Consider the following 20,295-nt stretch of genomic DNA (forward strand, 5'->3'; position numbering starts at 1 on the left):
CTTTTTCTGTCATCTTTCTAGATTAAATGATAATAGGATAATAAAACAACTATTTACTGTAATTACTTTCGGAAAAGTAAAACAAAAAATAATTGGTTTAAAGAAGTTCAGAATGATTTAGAAGAGCTGAATATTACAATGAAGCAAACTGAAAATAGAGAAGAAAAAAGGATTCTCAAGAACAAACAAATAAGATTGTCATTAAAAACTGTACAACACAAACAATATGTTATATCTGATGAAGAAAGGGAAGCCAGGTCAGCCAGAATGAAGAGGTTTTGGGAAAGAAAGAAGACGATGCAAGCTAAATCTTCAGTTAATTCTTTGTTAACATAAATGTATTTGGGTTTGATTTAAGTGCTCCAATGTGGGCATAAACTATGTAAATGAATAAATAATATTCACAAGTATTGTAATCTATTGCTGACCTCTATTTTACATCCATATATCATCCATTGTTCATTTGCTGCCCCTTTTTACAAATCAAAAGTTTCGTCCAGGAAACATTCATTTGATGACCCTTTTTTTTTGTCACATCACAGATACTCTTTTGCATGCTTTTGGCCGTTAACATAATCAGCAGGACTCCAACACAAATTGAAGCCTGCGTAAACTTACGTCCTCTCACCACATTAAATGATGATCCTTTGGACTCCTCTTCCCTCAATCCGTCCCACTTCCTTATAGGAGATCCAGTTACTACACTTACCGATCACCAGATGGCAATATATTCAGCAGCTATCTCAGAACTTATGGAGGAAATGGCCAAATGAATACATCAATAACTTACAGCAAAGGAATAAATGGGGAGTGGAATATCCCAATCTTCAGCCTGGAGACCTAGTCATACTGAAAGAAGGAAACCTACCTCTTATGCAGTGGAAGATGGGAGTAATCAAGAATGTGCATCCCGTAAGTGACGGATTAATTCGTGTAGTGATTGTGCAGAGGAATAATGGTGAATGCGAAAGGCCTATTCACAAACTCTGTCCCTTACCAATTGTGAAATAGAAAAGGAAAGATGCCTTTTGGCAGGCAGTATGTTAGATATTTATTCATCGCAGGTTGGTAGTTTGTATAGTATCACCATATACTGGTTTAGTACCACGCACCACATTGATTGCAGGTGGCCGTTCTGTTACAATGTTACAAGATGGCTACAATGTTGTTTATTGTGCTGTTTTGCTTTACGTCGCACCGACACAGATAGGTCTTATGGCGACGATGGGATAGGAAAGGCCTAGGAATGAGAAGAAAGCGGCCGTGGCCTTAATTAAGGTACAGCCGCAGCATTTGCCTGGTGTGAAAATGGGAAACCACGGAAAACCATCTTCAGGGCTGCCGACAGTGGGATTCGAACCCACTATCTCCTGGATGCAAGCTCACAGCTGCGCGCTTTTAACTGCACGGCCAACTCGCCCGGTACAATGTTGTTTATGTATTTGAGTTCTCACAGTGAATAATCATATTGCCTTCAACATGTGCCTACAAACAAAATGAATGTGTTCAATAAGATTATATACTTATTTTATATGGAAGCTGCCAGTAGCTTCATTTCATAAACACAAACATTCCAATCTCCCATCAAAGTTAACTTTAATTAATTTCTTCCATTAAATCCTTTTTTTAAATCTGATTATTTGCAGTGACCCCTAATGGATGATTATATAGGAAGCCTATACATATAACTCTCTATCCTCTACCACTCAGTGAAAAACTGTGCCCAAATTACATCCTCATATCATTTGATATGAATCTCCTCTGTTATTAAAAGTGATATACCGCAAGGGTTTCTGTCGTGTGAACCTTTCTTTCTTTTCATTACACTTTTTGTCTCATATCCCTTCCATGAGAGTGTAATTCCTTCAAGTAATCATGTTTCTAAAAAGGCAAATAACTCAATTATCAACAAGCTTGGTCACTTCATCATTCCCCAGTTTAATTAAACCTAATTTCAGTTTTTAATTCTTCTGCAGTTCGAGGATTATTCCTGTAAACTTTTCCTTTAAGATTTCCCCATAGATAAAAATCACATGTGCTTAAATCAGGCGAACGAGGGGGCCATTCTAGTTATTTTGCTTTCCTCTTATCTGTCACATTTCCTGTTTTACTACTTGAATTAACAGGCTTGTCAATTTGGATTATACTGCCACGAGGAGAGCTATGTATCCCCCGACCACCTTTTCTTCCTCTTTATTTCCCTTTGCATCTACATAATTACCCTTCTTGACCCAAATTTCTTTCAGATTATGTCCCTGTTTCTTTATCTTTGGATCCTCTATTTTATTCCTGCTTCTTACTGCTGCCAGTGTTGTACTGGTCCCAGCCTCCTTTCCAACATCTGATAACAAGCCTATTCTCCTGGGTTGCTCCTCGTTGCTTGTGACAGTGTCCACAGTCTGCATAGCTGTCAGCAAAATTGCTGGCACGTGCTCCACTTCTGCTTCTTGCAGGTCAGCAATCCTCCTTCCGGCTTGTGTCAGTGTTGCTGTACTGTCTCCCCAAGCCAAAGTATCCAGCTGTGCTAATGAGTAACTTTTCCTCCAACCATTTCCCATGATGATAAACCTCTTGCCCTTTGTGACAGCTGTAAGACCCTCCTTTCTGGCTTCACGCTGGTAAAATCGAAGAACTTTAATTTCCTTTCTTCAGGTCCCATCTCTTTTGACCCATACCTCTTCCCCCTTTTAAATTCTTGGAGTTAAGTAGAATCTGGTAAGCTTTCATACCAGATACCAGTTGCAACTTTATAGGCCTATTTCCTTGATTTCTTCCTATTCTCTGTATATCATCTACATCAGATTCAGTGAAGTTCACTCTCACTCCTGCCGTTATCACTTCCAACACAGATGTTAACAATAGTTTATTCTTGCCACTCTTCTATTTAATGCCAAATATGATGAGGCTTTTATGTTGTGCAAGTTTTATTTTTTGGGCTTTCTTTCCAGTTCTCATGTGCACTACTCAACACCATGTGATGTCCCTTTTAATAAGTCCATCTTCTCTTGTTACTTTTTTAGACCTTCTCTAATTTTTGCCAATTCACCTTTCAGGCTATTTTTCAGAACTTGAATATCCTTATTGATCCATAATCAACTCCCTTGTCATGCTAACTTGGCTCAGCTACTTTACCACATCCTTATTTTTTTCAATATATTACAACCTCAGGGAACCAGGATTAATCTCCGTTTCTCCAATCACCAACAGCACCGTGATCATCATTAACAACACCATTTAAAAGTAATTAATACCATTTTAGAGTTCAGGCGCTAGTCCCATTTTGCTTATACTTAGCACTCAGCACTTGCACACATACGCTTCACTTGCAACGTTCCAGTCAACTGAAGAAAATTACATATTTCTATGCTTATATGCCACAAGTCGTGGTAAGAGAGTGTCACTGCCCCAAGACAACTTTGGAATCCCGATATCTTCTTTAATTGTGAGAAGGAAATTGCGTCATTCATTGACCGGAAGCTCAAGGAAAAGTGATGTGTGCTATCCATGCTCAAATGGGGCATGGTAGTGGATACTGAACAAATGAAACTTTCCATTTCTGGAGTTATGCAGACATTCAGTAATCTTCATTCCACAGCATCATACATTTTTAAGAATATGTCATGGAAGATTGTTATGATTCACAGTGGATAGAGCAGTGGCTGAGTATGACCAGGATTAGGATTGTCTGTGGAATCAGAGCAACAATACTGGCTCCAATCACAGCTGCATTCAATGCAGGAGATATGACAAACTTATACAACAGACCTGTGCAACGCCCTTTAGCTTCTATGGGATATGGGAAGCAGAGGATCTAAGAGCTTTACCTGAGCTTAAGAAGTTGCATACTGGGCTCTGAAGAATTGGAAAAAATGTGGCATGCTCCGATGAGTAAGTAGTAGTTTTGAGTTAATGGTAGTGAGTGAGCTTGACACAAACCTGATGAGGCCACAGACCCAGCTGTCAACAAGCCACTGTCTAAGGTTGTGGTGTTTCCATATTGCTACGTAATGTATGTATTTACATAGTTGGGTCCACTGGTTCAACAAACCACATACTTAAAAAGTGACTGTTCCATGATGACTATTTGTAGCCTTTCAAGGATCTCATTTATCCTGACATTGAAAAAATATTCCATCAGAATAATCCACCCCATCACACTGGGTTGAAGTTGATTGCAACTGACTAAAAGAGAATTCTGCACAGTTCCAATAAATGGTGTAGCTATCATGTTGGCTAAATATTTATCCCCAGGGTGCCTTTGCTGGCAGGACCCAGTGTTTACAGTGCACTGTGTCTTCTGGTATAGGCTAGAGCAATTTTGCTACTTTCATTGACCTGTCTCAGTCTCATCCTTGACTTTGACAATATTAAAGTGACAGGTATGAGCAATTCTAGTAATGCCATTCCTTATGCAGCCAGTCCCCACTATGAATGGTGTGAAAATGTTGCTCATAGGGTTGGATGATCCATGTATTTCAGTGGGCTTGGCAGACTGATATGTAATAACTTCTGGCTCAGTGAGGAAAGCAACAGGAAACTTACATCACTTGTCATCTCCCTAGTACGTCTCTCCAGTGATGCCTAGGCCATCTATGACAGCTGATGGCGGAGCTGTTGAGGATCCAACCAGCCTTAGGGCTGAGGACCGTACATACACACATACAGTACATAATCCCCAGGTGGAGAAATCCATTCAAATCTGCATATACCAAGGAGAAGTAAGAAGTAATCTAGACACCATGGCTTAACATATCTCCAAATGTCCATCTTCTGGTGGAATCTATGCCACATTGAGATGCTGCATTTCTTTAGATTACAAGGGGCCTTACATATTATTACGCAGGTATCAAATGCCTTCTGGTATGTCAGTGTAGAATAAATACTGAACAAAGCAAGGAACAAGTGATAGGGCTTCAATTAAAAGCGTGTATGTTTAGTGACAAGACCACACTGGTTGTTGCTGGAGTTAATGGAGTGTTAAGTGATAACCCAGTAACATGTGCATGTTGTCAAGTTCTGTCAATTTCAATACATGTTATTGTTCAATGATTGATTCAATCTCAATCGATTTCTTAAATGAAACCCGGCAAAATATCAGGTTCCCTATTAATAGACAATCTGCAAAGGTGTAGTTTAATTGTAAGTTTTACTTTTGTTGTTATCCTCCCATATTATCAATACTTGACTAGTTATTATTGATGATGAAGGATCAAGGCACAATCTTTGAATGGCACCAGGAACAAGAAAGTTGCCAATCTTACCAGAAATGTGTTTCAGAAACTTCTCAGTAACAACATGGAAATCTCCTGGAACAGCTGGAAACTCTGCTCCATAAAAGAGGGAGCCTAACTGCAGAGCATCCACGCACTTAGCAAGGTCAGCCCGAGAGCTATGCTCCAGGCTACGAACATTAGTAATGGAGAACCGTGAAACCTGGAGGTGAAGAGACTTTGGCCGATCTTTCTGGTTAGAATGATCCACACTGCTGCCAAAAATGATCTGCAACAAACATCAAGAAAAATAAGATATGCAATAAATTACATAAATATAACTTACCGTACTTGAATAAATTCAAATTTTGGTTCCACTTTTAAACCCACAAGATCCCCCTGTGGGTGGAGACGATCTTTTACTTTGATTTCCTTCACTAAAATTGTCACTGCTCGATTCACTTTTGTGGTATATTATCTTTTCATACATTTAAATTTTTCTCAATACAGGCTCTATACAACAGCGAAAAAACATATCAATATCTTGATGACTGAGAATGAAAGAGTTACAACTGGAAAAAAAAAAAAAAAAAAAGCCTTTCTCATATTTTAGCATCAATGTATAGCTTATTTCAACCTCTATAACCTCTGAAAGTGTAACAACAAAAAATGTAATGTATTCAAACCAGGAAGCACTCCAAACAGTTTTCAATGAACCGTTGAACGGTCTGCCTTACAAGGGGAACTGGCTGTTTGTATCGTCCCCAACATTCCTGCAACTCAACACTATCCTCCACTCCAAAAATGTGTGCAGTTGCCATACATGACAGATGTTACCCAACCTCGTTGGACGGTCTGCCTTACAAGGGAAACTGGCTATTTATACTGTCCCCAACATTCCTGCAACTCATAATGACCCAATTGTGAACAAAAACAGGTCTATAAGAACATCTGCACTACCTTTTATGAGATAAGGAGGTATCTGTTCAGATCCAGAAGATGACATTTGGTTCAGTTTCTTTGTTGTACCGTCCTCGCACACAGGGCGACATCTCCTAATACCTCCTTATATATTTAAGGCTTGTAGGGAAATATTAATTGAACCTCTCCAGATATTATTCAATCTTATCCTAGCTAATTCTACCTTTCCCAAAGAATGGAAATACATCAAAGTTATGCCAATTTATAAATACGGGAAGAAACAGTTAATAGATAACTACAGACCAGTTACAGTTTTATCGTCTCCAGCTAAAATATTTAAAAGTATTCTATATGTTCACATTTGTAATCATATCAAATTAATTATCCCATGCAATCAGCATGGTTTTATACTGAAGAAATCCACAGTAACCAATTTATGTAACTTTGTACAAAGTGGATCACGATTGTCTAGTCAGTAAATTAATGGATTATAATTTATGTCAGTCTCTTATGTCTCTTCTGGTTTCATATTTGAAGCATAGAAGTCAGTTTGTAAGTTACAGAAACATGTTTTCTTATAATTACATTGCAAAATCTGGAGTATCAGAAGGCTCTAATTTGGGTCCTTTGCTGCTTCTCTTGTTTGTAAACGATTTTCCTAGCAAAGTTTGGTTCTCAAAGGTATTATTATTTTCTAACAATATTAAATTATATAAATCAACATCAAGTGTGCACGATTGTTTAAACTGCAAGTTGATTTAAATATCTTGTCTGATTGGAACACATTTAACAAATTACCCTTCAATATTAATAAATGGAGGAAGATCACTTTTTCAATGAAAAGAGATAAGAAAAATTTTACGTACTCAATCAATGATGCACAACTGGAACAAGTAAATGAAATTAATGACTTAGGAGTAATATTAACTAGTGATTTAAGTTTCACTACCCATATTGAAATTGCTGTGAATAAGGCATACAGGAACTTTGGGTTTATAATGATACGTTTGTGTAGCCTAAGTAATAAATCTTTATTTTGTTTGTATATTTCATTAGTTCGATCAAATCTGGAATATGCCTCTATTATTTGGAATCCATCAACAAAATTACACACAGATTTGATAGAAAGGATCCAGAAAAAGTTCCTGAAATATATATACTTCAGGCAAAGCAGAGAATATCCTAAATATTTATCATATCATAAGATGGAACTGTTAAATGATGATGAAGATGAGTGAAATGTTTGATTTTGAAAGGCCTGATATCAGAAGAAAACGTCAGTCGATGATGTTTCTCTATAAGCTGGTTAACAATGAAATAGACAGTATTGATCTAACTTGTCAACTCCTACTGTATGCACCTAGAAAACTGGCAGGTAAATTTAGGAATTTGTTTTTCTTGCTAATAGTTAACACAAACAAACAAACGTTAAATTCAGCCCTATACAGAATGATGTCACTGTATAATAAATTACATCCTCTGAATATAGATTTATTACAAAATATGAAAACCAACTTTTAGAAATCTTGTAGGTATTTATTACACATAATAATTAACTAGATGAATGATGCCATGTTGCCTGTTTTTGTTTTGTTTTTACTATTCTTTTTATTGTATTCTTTATCTTTATCACTGCTGTTATACTGTAGTTAGGTAAATTTTTATTTCATACTCTATTTTGTGATTATCTTATTTCTTGTATTTTTCAAATTATATTTTATAAGATTAGAAGTTATGAGCAAATATTCTAATTGGGCTAACACCTGTATATTTGGAATAAATAAATAAATAAATAAATAAATAAATAAATAAATAAATAAATAAATAAATAAATAAATAAATAAATAAATAAATAAATAAATAAATAAATAAATAAACATCAATCAATCAATCAATCAATCAATCAATCAATCAATCAATCAATCAATCAATCAATCAATCAATCAATCAATCAATCAATCAATCAATCAATCAATCTCTATGAATAACTTCTTTTTCCACCAGTATTTCTTTTGAACTTATTTTTCTTCTCCTTTCCTGGGTCCATCTGACTTTCTTCTTATCTTACACTTCCCACATAAAGACGGAAAATCTTTCAAGATGGCCCTTACTGAATGTTGATGTGCCCTACTGATGAAGCTGGGATGCAGGAACAAGTTAATCACAGTATGAGAAGAAATGGATATAGAAGCCCTGGGAATGACCTATTTGAAGAAGGCAGTATATGAAGATGTGGAGAATGTCCTTTTGTGGTTTCATATTTGTCCTTGTTCTCTCCTTCTATTGCTCCCTCCTTCTGTCATTATGTTTCTTTTCATTAAATTATCTCTGAGCGTATGGCTTGATTTGGCTCTTGTTTGTTCCTTTCCATTATTAATACTAACCATGGTTAATTTTTTTAAATCAGTGCAGTTGTCTATTCATCTTCAAATAATTACTATTTCATACAAATGGACTTACCAAATACACATTAAATAATACTCTAAGATATTTGCCATCATCATAAAAAATAAGCTATATACACACTACTCAACCCTGACTGGTGAAGAACAGAATGGTCTCCAGAAAGGAAGATCATGTGCAGATGGTTATTTTTTCCTCAAAATTTTAATACAGAAACATAGGGAATTCAACATATCCACACATTTAGCATTCGTGGACTACAAAAAGGCCTTCGACAGGGTAAAGAGAGCAAGATATGGAGAATGTCCTTTTGTGGTTTCAAGTTTGTCCTTGTCTCCTCCTATTGCTCTCTCTTTCCACTCTGTTCTGTCATTGTGTTCCTTTTTATGAACTTAACTTTGAGCGAATAAAAATTATATGAAAACAACTCTATTGCAGTCACGGCTAATGGTACAATTTCACTGTGGAAACTAATCAACAGAGGAGTACACCAAAGTTGCAGCCCCTCCCCACTGCGTTTTATCATAGACGTGAATGCCCTTATAAAAGATTGGAGACATCTTCCCCATGGTAGTATCATAATTAACAGACACCTAAAATTAGACATGCTTCTATATGCTATGACCAAGTACTATTTGCCAGCACAGAGGACGACTTACAACACTCCATACATCATCTCAGTAGAATAGCTACTGAATGAAACATGGAAATTTCTACAGAAAAAAAAAATATAAATACTCACTTTCCATGGTAAAGAACCAATTCTGAGTAAGATCTGTCTCAACAAACTGTTAGAAAGAGTTAATACCTTCAATTACTTGGCTACTGCTTGTCATTCGACAATCATGTAGATATTTCTAATAAAATAGTGAAGTTCAACAAATCCATAGGCACAGTGAACTCAAAAATGAAACCATCCCTAGTAGAGAGAGACACAACACTTCAAGTCTACAAATCACAAGCTAGACCAATTCTCACATATGGAATGGACAATCAGGAGAGAAGATGAAACTGGGATCACAACTGCTGAAATGAAATTATTACAAGATATTATGATTTATGAAATGCAAAGCAGGATATACACAATGGAATCATAAAAGGAATGATGATGCAATGAAAGAACTAAAATCAGAACCCGTATTAAATTACATAGGAACCTATAGGAAAAACTGACGAGACCACATCAATACAATGCCTAGGGAACGAGTTCCAAAACAGACAGTACGATACCAACCTAAGCGGACATAATCTATTGGACGTCCAGCTAAAAGATGGATTGAGACCATAACAGGCCACCTGGCCTAATATTTGATTGGCAGATGATGATGATGACGGTGACTCATACAAATTTGGTTTGCAACCATTTATCAAATGAGAATTACAAAGTAATAAATGTTGATACATACACAACTAAATATTAAAATAAGTTATATATTTCAGGGTTCAGTGTGACAACCTCTGTGAATGGACTAGACCTCCAAAATCCTCAACCTACATCAAGCATTATAGTCGTCCTCCTACTGCCCTTACCTTAAATTAATTAAACCATATAATCAACATCTACAAGATCTTCCTATTTCTCCCATTCTCTAATGCTGAGTCCATTAGTCTCCAAGGTAATCTACCCTCCTTCATTAGTACTACGTAACCCTTAACATCACAAGCAATTTCAACAAGCATCTTCATTACAAACTTGTTTTTATTTTTTATCTAGCCATCACACACAGCTTCCCCTTTGATCATACTAGAAACTATTCTAATTATTTTCACATCTGTTACCTTCAATAACAATAACAATAACAATAAAACAACAACAACAACAACAACAACAACAACAACAACAACAACAACAACAACAACAACAATAATAATAATAATAATAATAATAATAATAATAATAATAATAATAATAATAATAATAATAATAATAATAATAATAATAATAATAATAATAATGTTTTACCTCACACTATCTAATTTTTTTGGTTTTCAGAGATACTAGAGTGCCAAATTTTTGTCCCTATGTTGTATGTGTACCATCCTACACCTAGTTCAACGCTTGTAAAAACCTTCAATTGTTGTGTTTAATATATCTTAATTATCTTTTATTAAATGACAAGTATGACTATACCCTTCAAAAATGTATTGTACATTTGTATAACCTCAAATACATAACATGAATACGTCTAACCTCAAAATCTGTGTAGTCAAAAACTGTAGAATACTTTGTAATATTATGTATATTAGGTATAATCCACTATCATTCTGATACATATGTAGGGTTCTGGAAACTTACTGTAATGATTTATTATCCAGATACAAGTAGAAACATTAGGAATGTCATAGATTTTGTCACTGTGTCTTTGTAAACTGTAATAGAACATTCGAGTTTGATCTACTTCAACTGAGAGTCCAGTCAATCGATTGTTCCTTGTATGATATTGGACATAATAAATCTTCCAGCTAACTCATTCCTGATTGCCAGCATTTCGGCCCAGTGTGCTAAGTTGGGCTCATCAATTAGTTATAAATTTACTCACTTGGGACAAATATTTCGGTTTCCCTATGGGAATCAACATCTATATCATCGTTCCTTGTATGTTTGGATGTGTTCCATTTTGAGTGTTGCAAGAATATTTGCAGAAGTTGATATTTCTAGACTGTTTGTCGAACAGTATATGTATCGAGCTGACATGCCTAGAGGCCAGAGAATGACTGAGTGGGAGTTAAAGAGTAAGAGTGTAGAGTATGGGTTAGAGTGAGTGTTACAGTGAGCTGAGGATTTGGTTGATATCTGAACTTGTCAAAATTGATTTGAGTCAGAGGGTGGTTAGTCTTGCCTTGTGATGGTAAAGCGAATAATCAATGTTAGAATTTGGTTGATATCTGTACTTGACAGAACTGACAGTAAATTGCTTAATTAATAGTGTTATAGTGTTGTGTATAATTGTGTATAGCTGTGTGCTGTTAAGGAATAGACTCGGCGCCAATAAAGTAGTTTTATGCACGAAAGTAAACGTATCTCGTGTGATATTTATTTATAACAAAATAAAATCAAAAACCTCATGCGTTCTTTTACATGCCAGTAAATCTACTAACATAAGGCTGGTGTATTTGAGCACCTCCAAATACCACCGGACTGAGCCGGAATCAAACCTGTCAAGTTGGGGTCAGAAAGTCAGCACTAAAACTAGTTTGATTTTACTTCTGTTCATTACACAGCCATATTAGGAGAAATCATCATCATTTTACAGTTCCAGTTTCCCGGGTACTGTTGGCGAGCCTCTTCCATTCTGCCTTATTGAGATACGTTCTGTTGTTAAAGACGTCCTCCAGTGTCCTTCCCCAATCTGCAATCTCCATCTTTACGATGTCCATCCAGTGGGTTCTTGGTCTTCCCACCATCCGTTTTCCTGCTATATGTCTCTCCAAGTTTACATATGCTGTCCTTGTTGGCTCCATCCTCATTACATGTCTAAACCACCTCAGTCTGGACATGCTGACCCGATCTAACAATGATGTCTCAATTCCAGCTTCCTTCCGAACCACACCATTCCTTAACTTGTCCAGTTTGGTTTTTGAATTGTGGGCCTAAAGAATTTCATCTCGGATGCATGCAACCTTGATGAGTCTTTTTAATTTTTTTTTATTGCTAGTAGCTTTATGTTGCACCCACACAGATAGGTCTTTTGGCGACGATGGGATAGGAAAGGCCTAGGAGTTGGAAGGAAGCGGCCGTGGCCTTAATTAAAGTACAGCCCCAGCAATTTCATGGTGTGAAAATGAGAAACCACGGAAAACCATCTTCACGGCTGCCAACAGTGGGATTCGAACCCACAATCTCTCGGATGCAAGCTCACAGCCGCGCGCCCCTAAGCGCACGGCAAACTCGCCCGGTGATGAGTCTTTCTTAGTGAGGGTGCAGGTTTCAATACCATAGGTTAAGATTGGTATGAAGTACTGATTGAACATCACCAGCTTTGATTTTGTTGGTACTTTGAGATCCAAGAGGAATCTTCGTACTTGCCGGTAAAAGTGAGAGCTCTTCTACACTCTATTTGCCACCTCCTTTGTGGCTAGCGTATCTCGAGATACTACACTGCCGAGATATGTAAAGCTTTCCACGCTTTCTAGTGGATGATTTCCTAGCATGATGTTCACTGATCGTCCCTCTCGGTTTATTGCCATCACTACTGTTTTGAGTTTGCTTATCTTGAAACTGAACTCCTGGAACTTAACCTTCCATTCACTGAGTCTCGACTGTACTTGTTCCTCAGTTTCTCCCCAGATCATAACATCATCAGCAAAGGCCATTGCATTTACTGTAGTTTGCCAGAGGTTTTCTTGATGTTTTTCATTATGTCATCCATGACGGTGTTAAACAATAATGGCGTGGTTTCCCATTTTCACACCAGACAAATGCTGGGGCTGAACCTTAATTAAGGCAACGGCTGCTTCCTTCCCAGTCCCAGGCCATTCCTATCCCATCGTCGCCATAAGACCTATCTGTGTCGGTGCGACGTAAAAACAAATATCAATAAATAAATAAAGATAAAAGGGAAAAGATTGCTATGGTCTGGACATGTTATGAGATGAGAGGAGAACTATCAGAAGGAGGTGACTGTAAGCACATCTAACTTTCGGTGTATATTTCTCATAACTGAATTTGCATCAAAGTTAATTGTGATGATAGGAAAAACTTAAAACGGTACACCTTTTCAATACAAAAAGTTATATTTTATTTATAACATGTATTTGTACTTGGAACTAGTTTCGACGCTGTGTTTGCGTCATCATCAGCCAAAATGGGAAACAGGCAAGCATGTAGGCATTTATGTTACACAAGGCGTTACATTAAACAATACACATCTTACAAGGAGATAAAAACAGGGACGAATATAGGAAACAAATGAATAGTTGAGAAAACAAAAGTTATACAAATTAAAAATAACCTTAACCACACATCTTGCAGTGCAAAAGTGTTCTTCTTGAATGATTCCTGAATGTAAAACACACGCGCACACATTTCTGAGGAGCCAGCAGGCAGGACAAAGTAAAGTGAAACCTTAAGAGTTCTTCTGAGAAGAGTTCATCATTTTTCTATGTTCCGACTAACTAATGAAGTCTCCCTTGAGTTTCTGATAAACATATACAACAGGAAATTCTCCTTCACTCTCCACACTAGCTATAAAGAACAACGGTAAAATTTTAAATATTGCGTAGAGACGTGAAAGCATGATTTTGAACATGATATAACTCCTTCAGATAACCCAGTTTTTACACAAGGTGTTACATTAATTAATACACGTCTTACGAGGAGACAAAAACAGGGACGAATGTGGAAACACATGCATCGTTGAGAAAGCAAAGTTATACATATTAAAAATAAGCTTAACCACACAACTTGCAGTGCGAAAATATTTGCCTTGAATGATTCCTGAATACAAAACGCACGCGCACACACTTCTAAAGAGCCAGCAGGCAGGAAAAAGTAAGGTGAAACCTTGAGAGTTCTTCTGAGAAGAGTTCATCATTCTTTCTATGATCTGACTAACTAATGAAGTCTCCCTTGAGTTCCTGATAAACATACACAACAGGAAAATTAAACAATACACATCTTACAAGGAGATAAAAAACAGGGAAAGTTATACATATTAAAAATAACCTTAACCACATATCTTGTAGTGCGAAAATATTCGTCTTGAATGATTCCTGAATACAAAACACACGCGCATACATTTCTGAAGAGCCAGGAGGCAGGAAAAAGTAAAGTGAAACCTTAAGAGTTCTTCTGAGAAGAGTTCATCATTTTTTCTATGTTCCGACTAACTAATGAAGTCTCCCTTGAGTTCCTGATAAACATACACAACAGGAAATTCTTCTTCACTCTCAACAATAGCTATAAAGATCAACGGTAAATTTCATTTTAAATATTGTGTAGAGACGTGAAGCATGATCTTGAATATAATATAACTCCTTCATTTAACCCAATTTTTTACACAAGGTGTTATATTAAACAATCCACATCTTACGAGGAGATAAAAACAGGGACGAATGTAGAAACAAATGCATTTTTGAGAAAGCAAAAATTATACATATTAAAATAAGCTTAACCACACAACTTGCAGTGCGAAAATATTTGTCTTGAATGAATCCTGAATACAAGATGCACGCACACACTTTCTAAAGAGCCAGCAGGCAGGAAAAGGTAAGGTGAAACCTTAAGAGTTCTTCTGAGAAGAGTTCATCATTCTTTCTATGTTCCAACTAACTAAAGAAGTCTCCCTTGAGTTCCTGATAAACATACACAACAGGAAATTCTCTTTAACTCTCAACAATAGCTATAAAAGAGCAACGGTAAATTGTATTTTAAATACTGTGCAGAGATGTGGAAGCATGATCTTGAACATGATATAACTTCTTCATTTAACCACCTTTGAAAATTTCTCTCTATATTACATAGCTTCATTAACAACCATTCCGTAGATGCACAAATTAATCTTGTAATCTTCATAGGTCCGGTATTCAGCTTGACAAGAATATAAAATAGGTATTAAGGAATACATTGTTGAGAGTTTGGAGGTTGACTGTGCCAGTATTGGTGGTGTATTGTTGCAGCGTTACGTGTAGGGTGGGGGCAGGTTTCTATGATGTTTATTGCGGGACATAAGGCGGTAAAGCTATGGCGTGAGATGAAGAGGAACAGAGCGTGTTGGATAGTTTAGGTCTGGGCAGCGGCCGTTGTTGGATTAGGAGGGGAGAGGGGAGGAGCGGTAGGGGAGGAGGGGTGGAAGGGGGGGAAGTATGGAGGGTGATGTGGTGAAAGTGTGTGGCGTGACAAAGTATTATGCATGATTTGAAAGACAGATCTGTTTTTCGGGATATTCATGTTTTTGAAAAATTCAATGAGAAAGTCGAATAGGATCTTTGGTTTCTCTGAGATATCATTTAAGTTTAGGTTGGGATTGAAATATTGGTCTAAATGAATATAGAGGTTTTCAGTGACGTCTATATTCATTTAGACCAATATTTCAATCCCAACCTAAACTTAAATGATATCTCAGAGAAACCAAAGATCCTATTCGACTTTCTCATTGAATTTTTCAAAAACATGAATATCCCGAAAAACAGATCTGTCTTTCAAATCATGCATAATACTTTGTCACGCCACACACTTTCACCACATCACCCTCCATACTTCCCCCCCTTCCACCCCTCCTCCCCTACCGCTCCTCCCCTCTCCCCTCCTAATCCAACAACGGCCGCTGCCCAGACCTAAACTATCCAACACGCTCTGTTCCTCTTCATCTCACGCCATAGCTTTACCGCCTTATGTCCCGCAATAAACATCATAGAAACCTGCCCCCACCCTACACGTAACGCTGCAACAATACACCACCAATACTGGCACAGTCAACCTCCAAACTCTCAACAATGTATTCCTTAATACCTATTTTATATTCTTGTCAAGCTGAATACCGGACCTATGAAGATTACAAGATTAATTTGTGCATCTACAGAATGGTTGTTAATGAAGCTATGTAATATAGAGAGAAATTTTCAAAGGTGGTTAAATGAAGAAGTTATATCATGTTCAAGATCATGCTTCCACATCTCTGTACAGTATTTAAAATACAATTTACCGTTGCTCTTTTATAGCTATTGTTGAGAGTTAAAGAGAATTTCCTGTTGTGTATGTTTATCAGGAACTCAAGGGAGACTTCTTTAGTTAGTTGGAACATAGAAAGAATGATGAACTCTTCTCAGAAGAACTCTTAAGGTTTCACCTTACCTTTTCCTGCCTGCTGGCTCTTTAGAAAGTGTGTGCGTGCATCTTGTATTCAGGATTCATTCAAGACAAATATTTTCGCACTGCAAGTTGTGTGGTTAAGCTTATTTTAATATGTATAATTTTTGCTTTCTCAAAAATGCATTTGTTTCTACATTCGTCCCTGTTTTTATCTCCTCGTAAGATGTGGATTGTTTAATATAACACCTTGTGTAAAATATTGGGTTAAATGAAGGAGTTATATTATATTCAAGATCATGCTTCACGTCTCTACACAATATTTAAAATGAAATTTACCGTTGATCTTTATAGCTATTGTTGAGAGTGAAGAAGAATTTCCTGTTGTGTATGTTTATCAGGAACTCAAGGGAGACTTCATTAGTTAGTCGGAACATAGAAAAAATGATGAACTCTTCTCAGAAGAACTCTTAAGGTTTCACTTTACTTTTTCCTGCCTCCTGGCTCTTCAGAAATGTATGCGCGTGTGTTTTGTATTCAGGAATCATTCAAGACGAATATTTTCGCACTACAAGATATGTGGTTAAGGTTATTTTTAATATGTATAACTTTCCCTGTTTTTTATCTCCTTGTAAGATGTGTATTGTTTAATTTTCCTGTTGTGTATGTTTATCAGGAACTCAAGGGAGACTTCATTAGTTAGTCAGATCATAGAAAGAATGATGAACTCTTCTCAGAAGAACTCTCAAGGTTTCACCTTACTTTTTCCTGCCTGCTGGCTCTTTAGAAGTGTGTGCGCGTGCGTTTTGTATTCAGGAATCATTCAAGGCAAATATTTTCGCACTGCAAGTTGTGTGGTTAAGCTTATTTTTAATATGTATAACTTTGCTTTCTCAACGATGCATGTGTTTCCACATTCGTCCCTGTTTTTGTCTCCTCGTAAGACGTGTATTAATTAATGTAACACCTTGTGTAAAAACTGGGTTATCTGAAGGAGTTATATCATGTTCAAAATCATGCTTTCACGTCTCTACGCAATATTTAAAATTTTACCGTTGTTCTTTATAGCTAGTGTGGAGAGTGAAGGAGAATTTCCTGTTGTATATGTTTATCAGAAACTCAAGGGAGACTTCATTAGTTAGTCGGAACATAGAAAAATGATGAACTCTTCTCAGAAGAACTCTTAAGGTTTCACTTTACTTTGTCCTGCCTGCTGGCTCCTCAGAAATGTGTGCGCGTGTGTTTTACATTCAGGAATCATTCAAGAAGAACACTTTTGCACTGCAAGATGTGTGGTTAAGGTTATTTTTAATTTGTATAACTTTTGTTTTCTCAACGATTCATTTGTTTCCTATATTCGTCCCTGTTTTTATCTCCTTGTAAGATGTGTATTGTTTAATGTAACGCCTTGTGTAACATAAATGCCTACATGCTTGCCTGTTTCCCATTTTGGCTGATGATGACGCAAACACAGCGTCGAAACTAGTTCCAAGTACAAATACATGTTATAAATAAAATATAACTTTTTGTATTGAAAAGGTGGACCGTTTTAAGTTGTTCCTATCATCCTTCTCAGTTCAATACGGACAAAAAATGAAATTCTTAGGTTTAAAAGTTAATTGTGTCGGTGAAGCAAACGCCAAGGTAGTGAAACTGTTCACCTTGTTTCATAGTGTTAATTATCATGTTTTCTTTGACTAATAGAGTATTTTCAACGTGTTGTCCCTTTTTCTTAACACACTCCAACACATTCTTTGGAGTTTATTTCCAGCCCTATCTCTCAAAACAGCCGCAAGGCTACGTGGGTTAGTTCACACGCTCCTTCTCAATTCTTTCCGATAATAATAGTAGCATCAGCAAATGAGCAAGAGGTAAACAAAAAAAGAGAGGACAAGAGGGAGAAAGGACTAAACTCAACGATGATGCACTTGAAAGGAGGAAATAGAAGAGGAAAGTAGGAACAGTGAACACTAATTACGAATAAGTAAAATCTGAGTTGCAATAATAATAATAATAATAATAATAATAATAATAATAATAATAATAATAATAATAATACCCGTGTGGGGATTTACCGGTTACCTCCATCGGGTGCGTCCCATTGGAATTGGGGAAGCTCGCTGGCTCTGCCGCCAGCAGAGTCAGAGGGTAGTAGGGAAATAAAATACCAATGGTGAAAAAAAAAACTGGTCCCTTGCCAGGGTTACGGCGAAGACTGGTAAATGACCAGAAGCCAGAAAACATCTTGAGGCAACCTCTAGGGCTAACAACCCTAGTTGTAAAAGGATGGGTACCCATCCAAAGCAAAGTCAAGTCAAAAAGCATGATCGCACAACATTTCAAGAAACATACCCCAGGGGGTAAATCTTCAGATAAATCCCTCGTCGTGAACGCCATGGCGCACAAGTCTTGTTCGGATTCTGGGGGAGACTCGACATCATGCCAATCCCAATGGCAAAAGACTGGTGTCCATTTGTGAAAATCGCAACCTGCAGGTCATGTCGACCCACTTTCGCCATCTACCCAGAAAGCAAATGACTTGGCGTTCTCCCATCCAAGCTCTCGGACAGTTCCAAATTGATCATGTTGCAATCTCCAGGAGAAACAGTCCTGAGATTATGAACGTCAAGGTAAAGAAAGTCATCAATGTGGCCTCAGATCATTATGTGTCTCTTATCAAATTCAAACCAATTCCTGCAAACACAAGGAAGACAACCAAACAGATCACACGCTTCGACAATGATAAACTTCGGCAAAGGGTCAAGGAGTTCCAGGAGAAGGCTAGACCAAATGACTGTGACTTTAACAACGCCAAAAGTCTCCTTGTTGAAGCCGCCAAAGACATTGCAGAAATCAAGAGAAGCAAAAAGCATGCCCGGTGGAATAGTACCTGTGAATCAGTCCTCCAAGATAGACTCAATGCGTGGAAACAGTAAGACTCTACGAAATCAGAAAATGATTGGGAAACCTACAAAACCGAACGTGCCCAAGCAGCTAGGGTGTTCAGAACTGAGAAACGTAAATACGAAAAATCTCTCATTGAAAAGATAGAACAAAACTTTAGGAAGAATGAAAGCAGAGAGTACTACAGAGCCTTCAAACGCAAACTCACTGGCTATAAACCACCATCTCTATGCTTTGAGCGAAAGGACGGCACACTGGCGACGTCAAATGAAGAAAATTGCAGCATTCTGGCAGATTACTTCAAGAATTTACTTAATTGCTCTAAACCGCAAAGCGCCATTGAGACCAAGGAACCCTTACTCAGGTACCCAGATTCCAGACCACCCGACAGAGATGAAATCAAGCGCCACATTGCCCGTCTCAAAAATAACAAAGCGCCGGGGGAAAGACTCGGTAGTAGCAGAACTACGGAAATATGCCCCAGAGGAATCACTTGATAACTTGCAAAAGCAAATAGAAGAAATTTGGAACAAGGAAACCCTACCCGAAGATTTGAAAATAGCTTTGATCCATCCATTACACAAAAAAGGCAGCATGAAGAACATCAACAACTACAGAGGAATATCTTTGCTACCCGTGACTTACAAAATTCTATCACTTGCCATCCTGGAGCGTTTGAAAGCACAAGTCGAACATCAAATAGGTGAATACCAAGGAGGGTTCAGAAAAGGTCCCTCAACAGCTGAACAGATCCAAAATCTCAAAATGATCATCAGATATTGTACACTAAGGTCCAAGCAGTATGTGTCTGTCTTTGTGGACTTTAAGAAAGCGTACGACTCCATTGACTGGGAAATCCTGCTAAACATCTTAAATGAATTTGTAGTTGATTTGAAACTGCTGGCATTAATTAGAGCCACCCTGACCGATACAAAATCCAAGGTGAAGTTCCACGGATGTCTCTCGCATTCCTTTGACATCAAAACAGGAGTCCGACAAGGTGATGGGCTATCCCCGATACTCTTCAACTGTGTTCTTGAAAAGATCATTAGAACCTGGCGGGTGAGATTACAGGAAACCAACTACAGTCCATTGAGAATAGGAACCAAA

The 20,295-nt window shown here is 37.3% G+C and overlaps 1 protein-coding gene across 1 annotated transcript in view; it reads right to left on the reverse strand.

The window, feature by feature from the left end:
* Nucleotides 1-20,295, reverse strand: part of LOC136866041 (bridge-like lipid transfer protein family member 3B) — a 458,695-nt gene that overhangs the window by 194,726 nt on the left and 243,674 nt on the right. The window contains exon 12 of the mRNA XM_067142666.2: nt 5,262-5,499. Within this exon, the coding sequence (XP_066998767.2) occupies nt 5,262-5,499 (238 nt within the window). The remainder of the gene's footprint in view (nt 1-5,261; nt 5,500-20,295) is intronic.

This window comes from Anabrus simplex, chromosome 3 (genome assembly GCF_040414725.1).
Source record: "Anabrus simplex isolate iqAnaSimp1 chromosome 3, ASM4041472v1, whole genome shotgun sequence".
Lineage (NCBI taxonomy): Eukaryota > Metazoa > Arthropoda > Insecta > Orthoptera > Tettigoniidae > Anabrus > Anabrus simplex.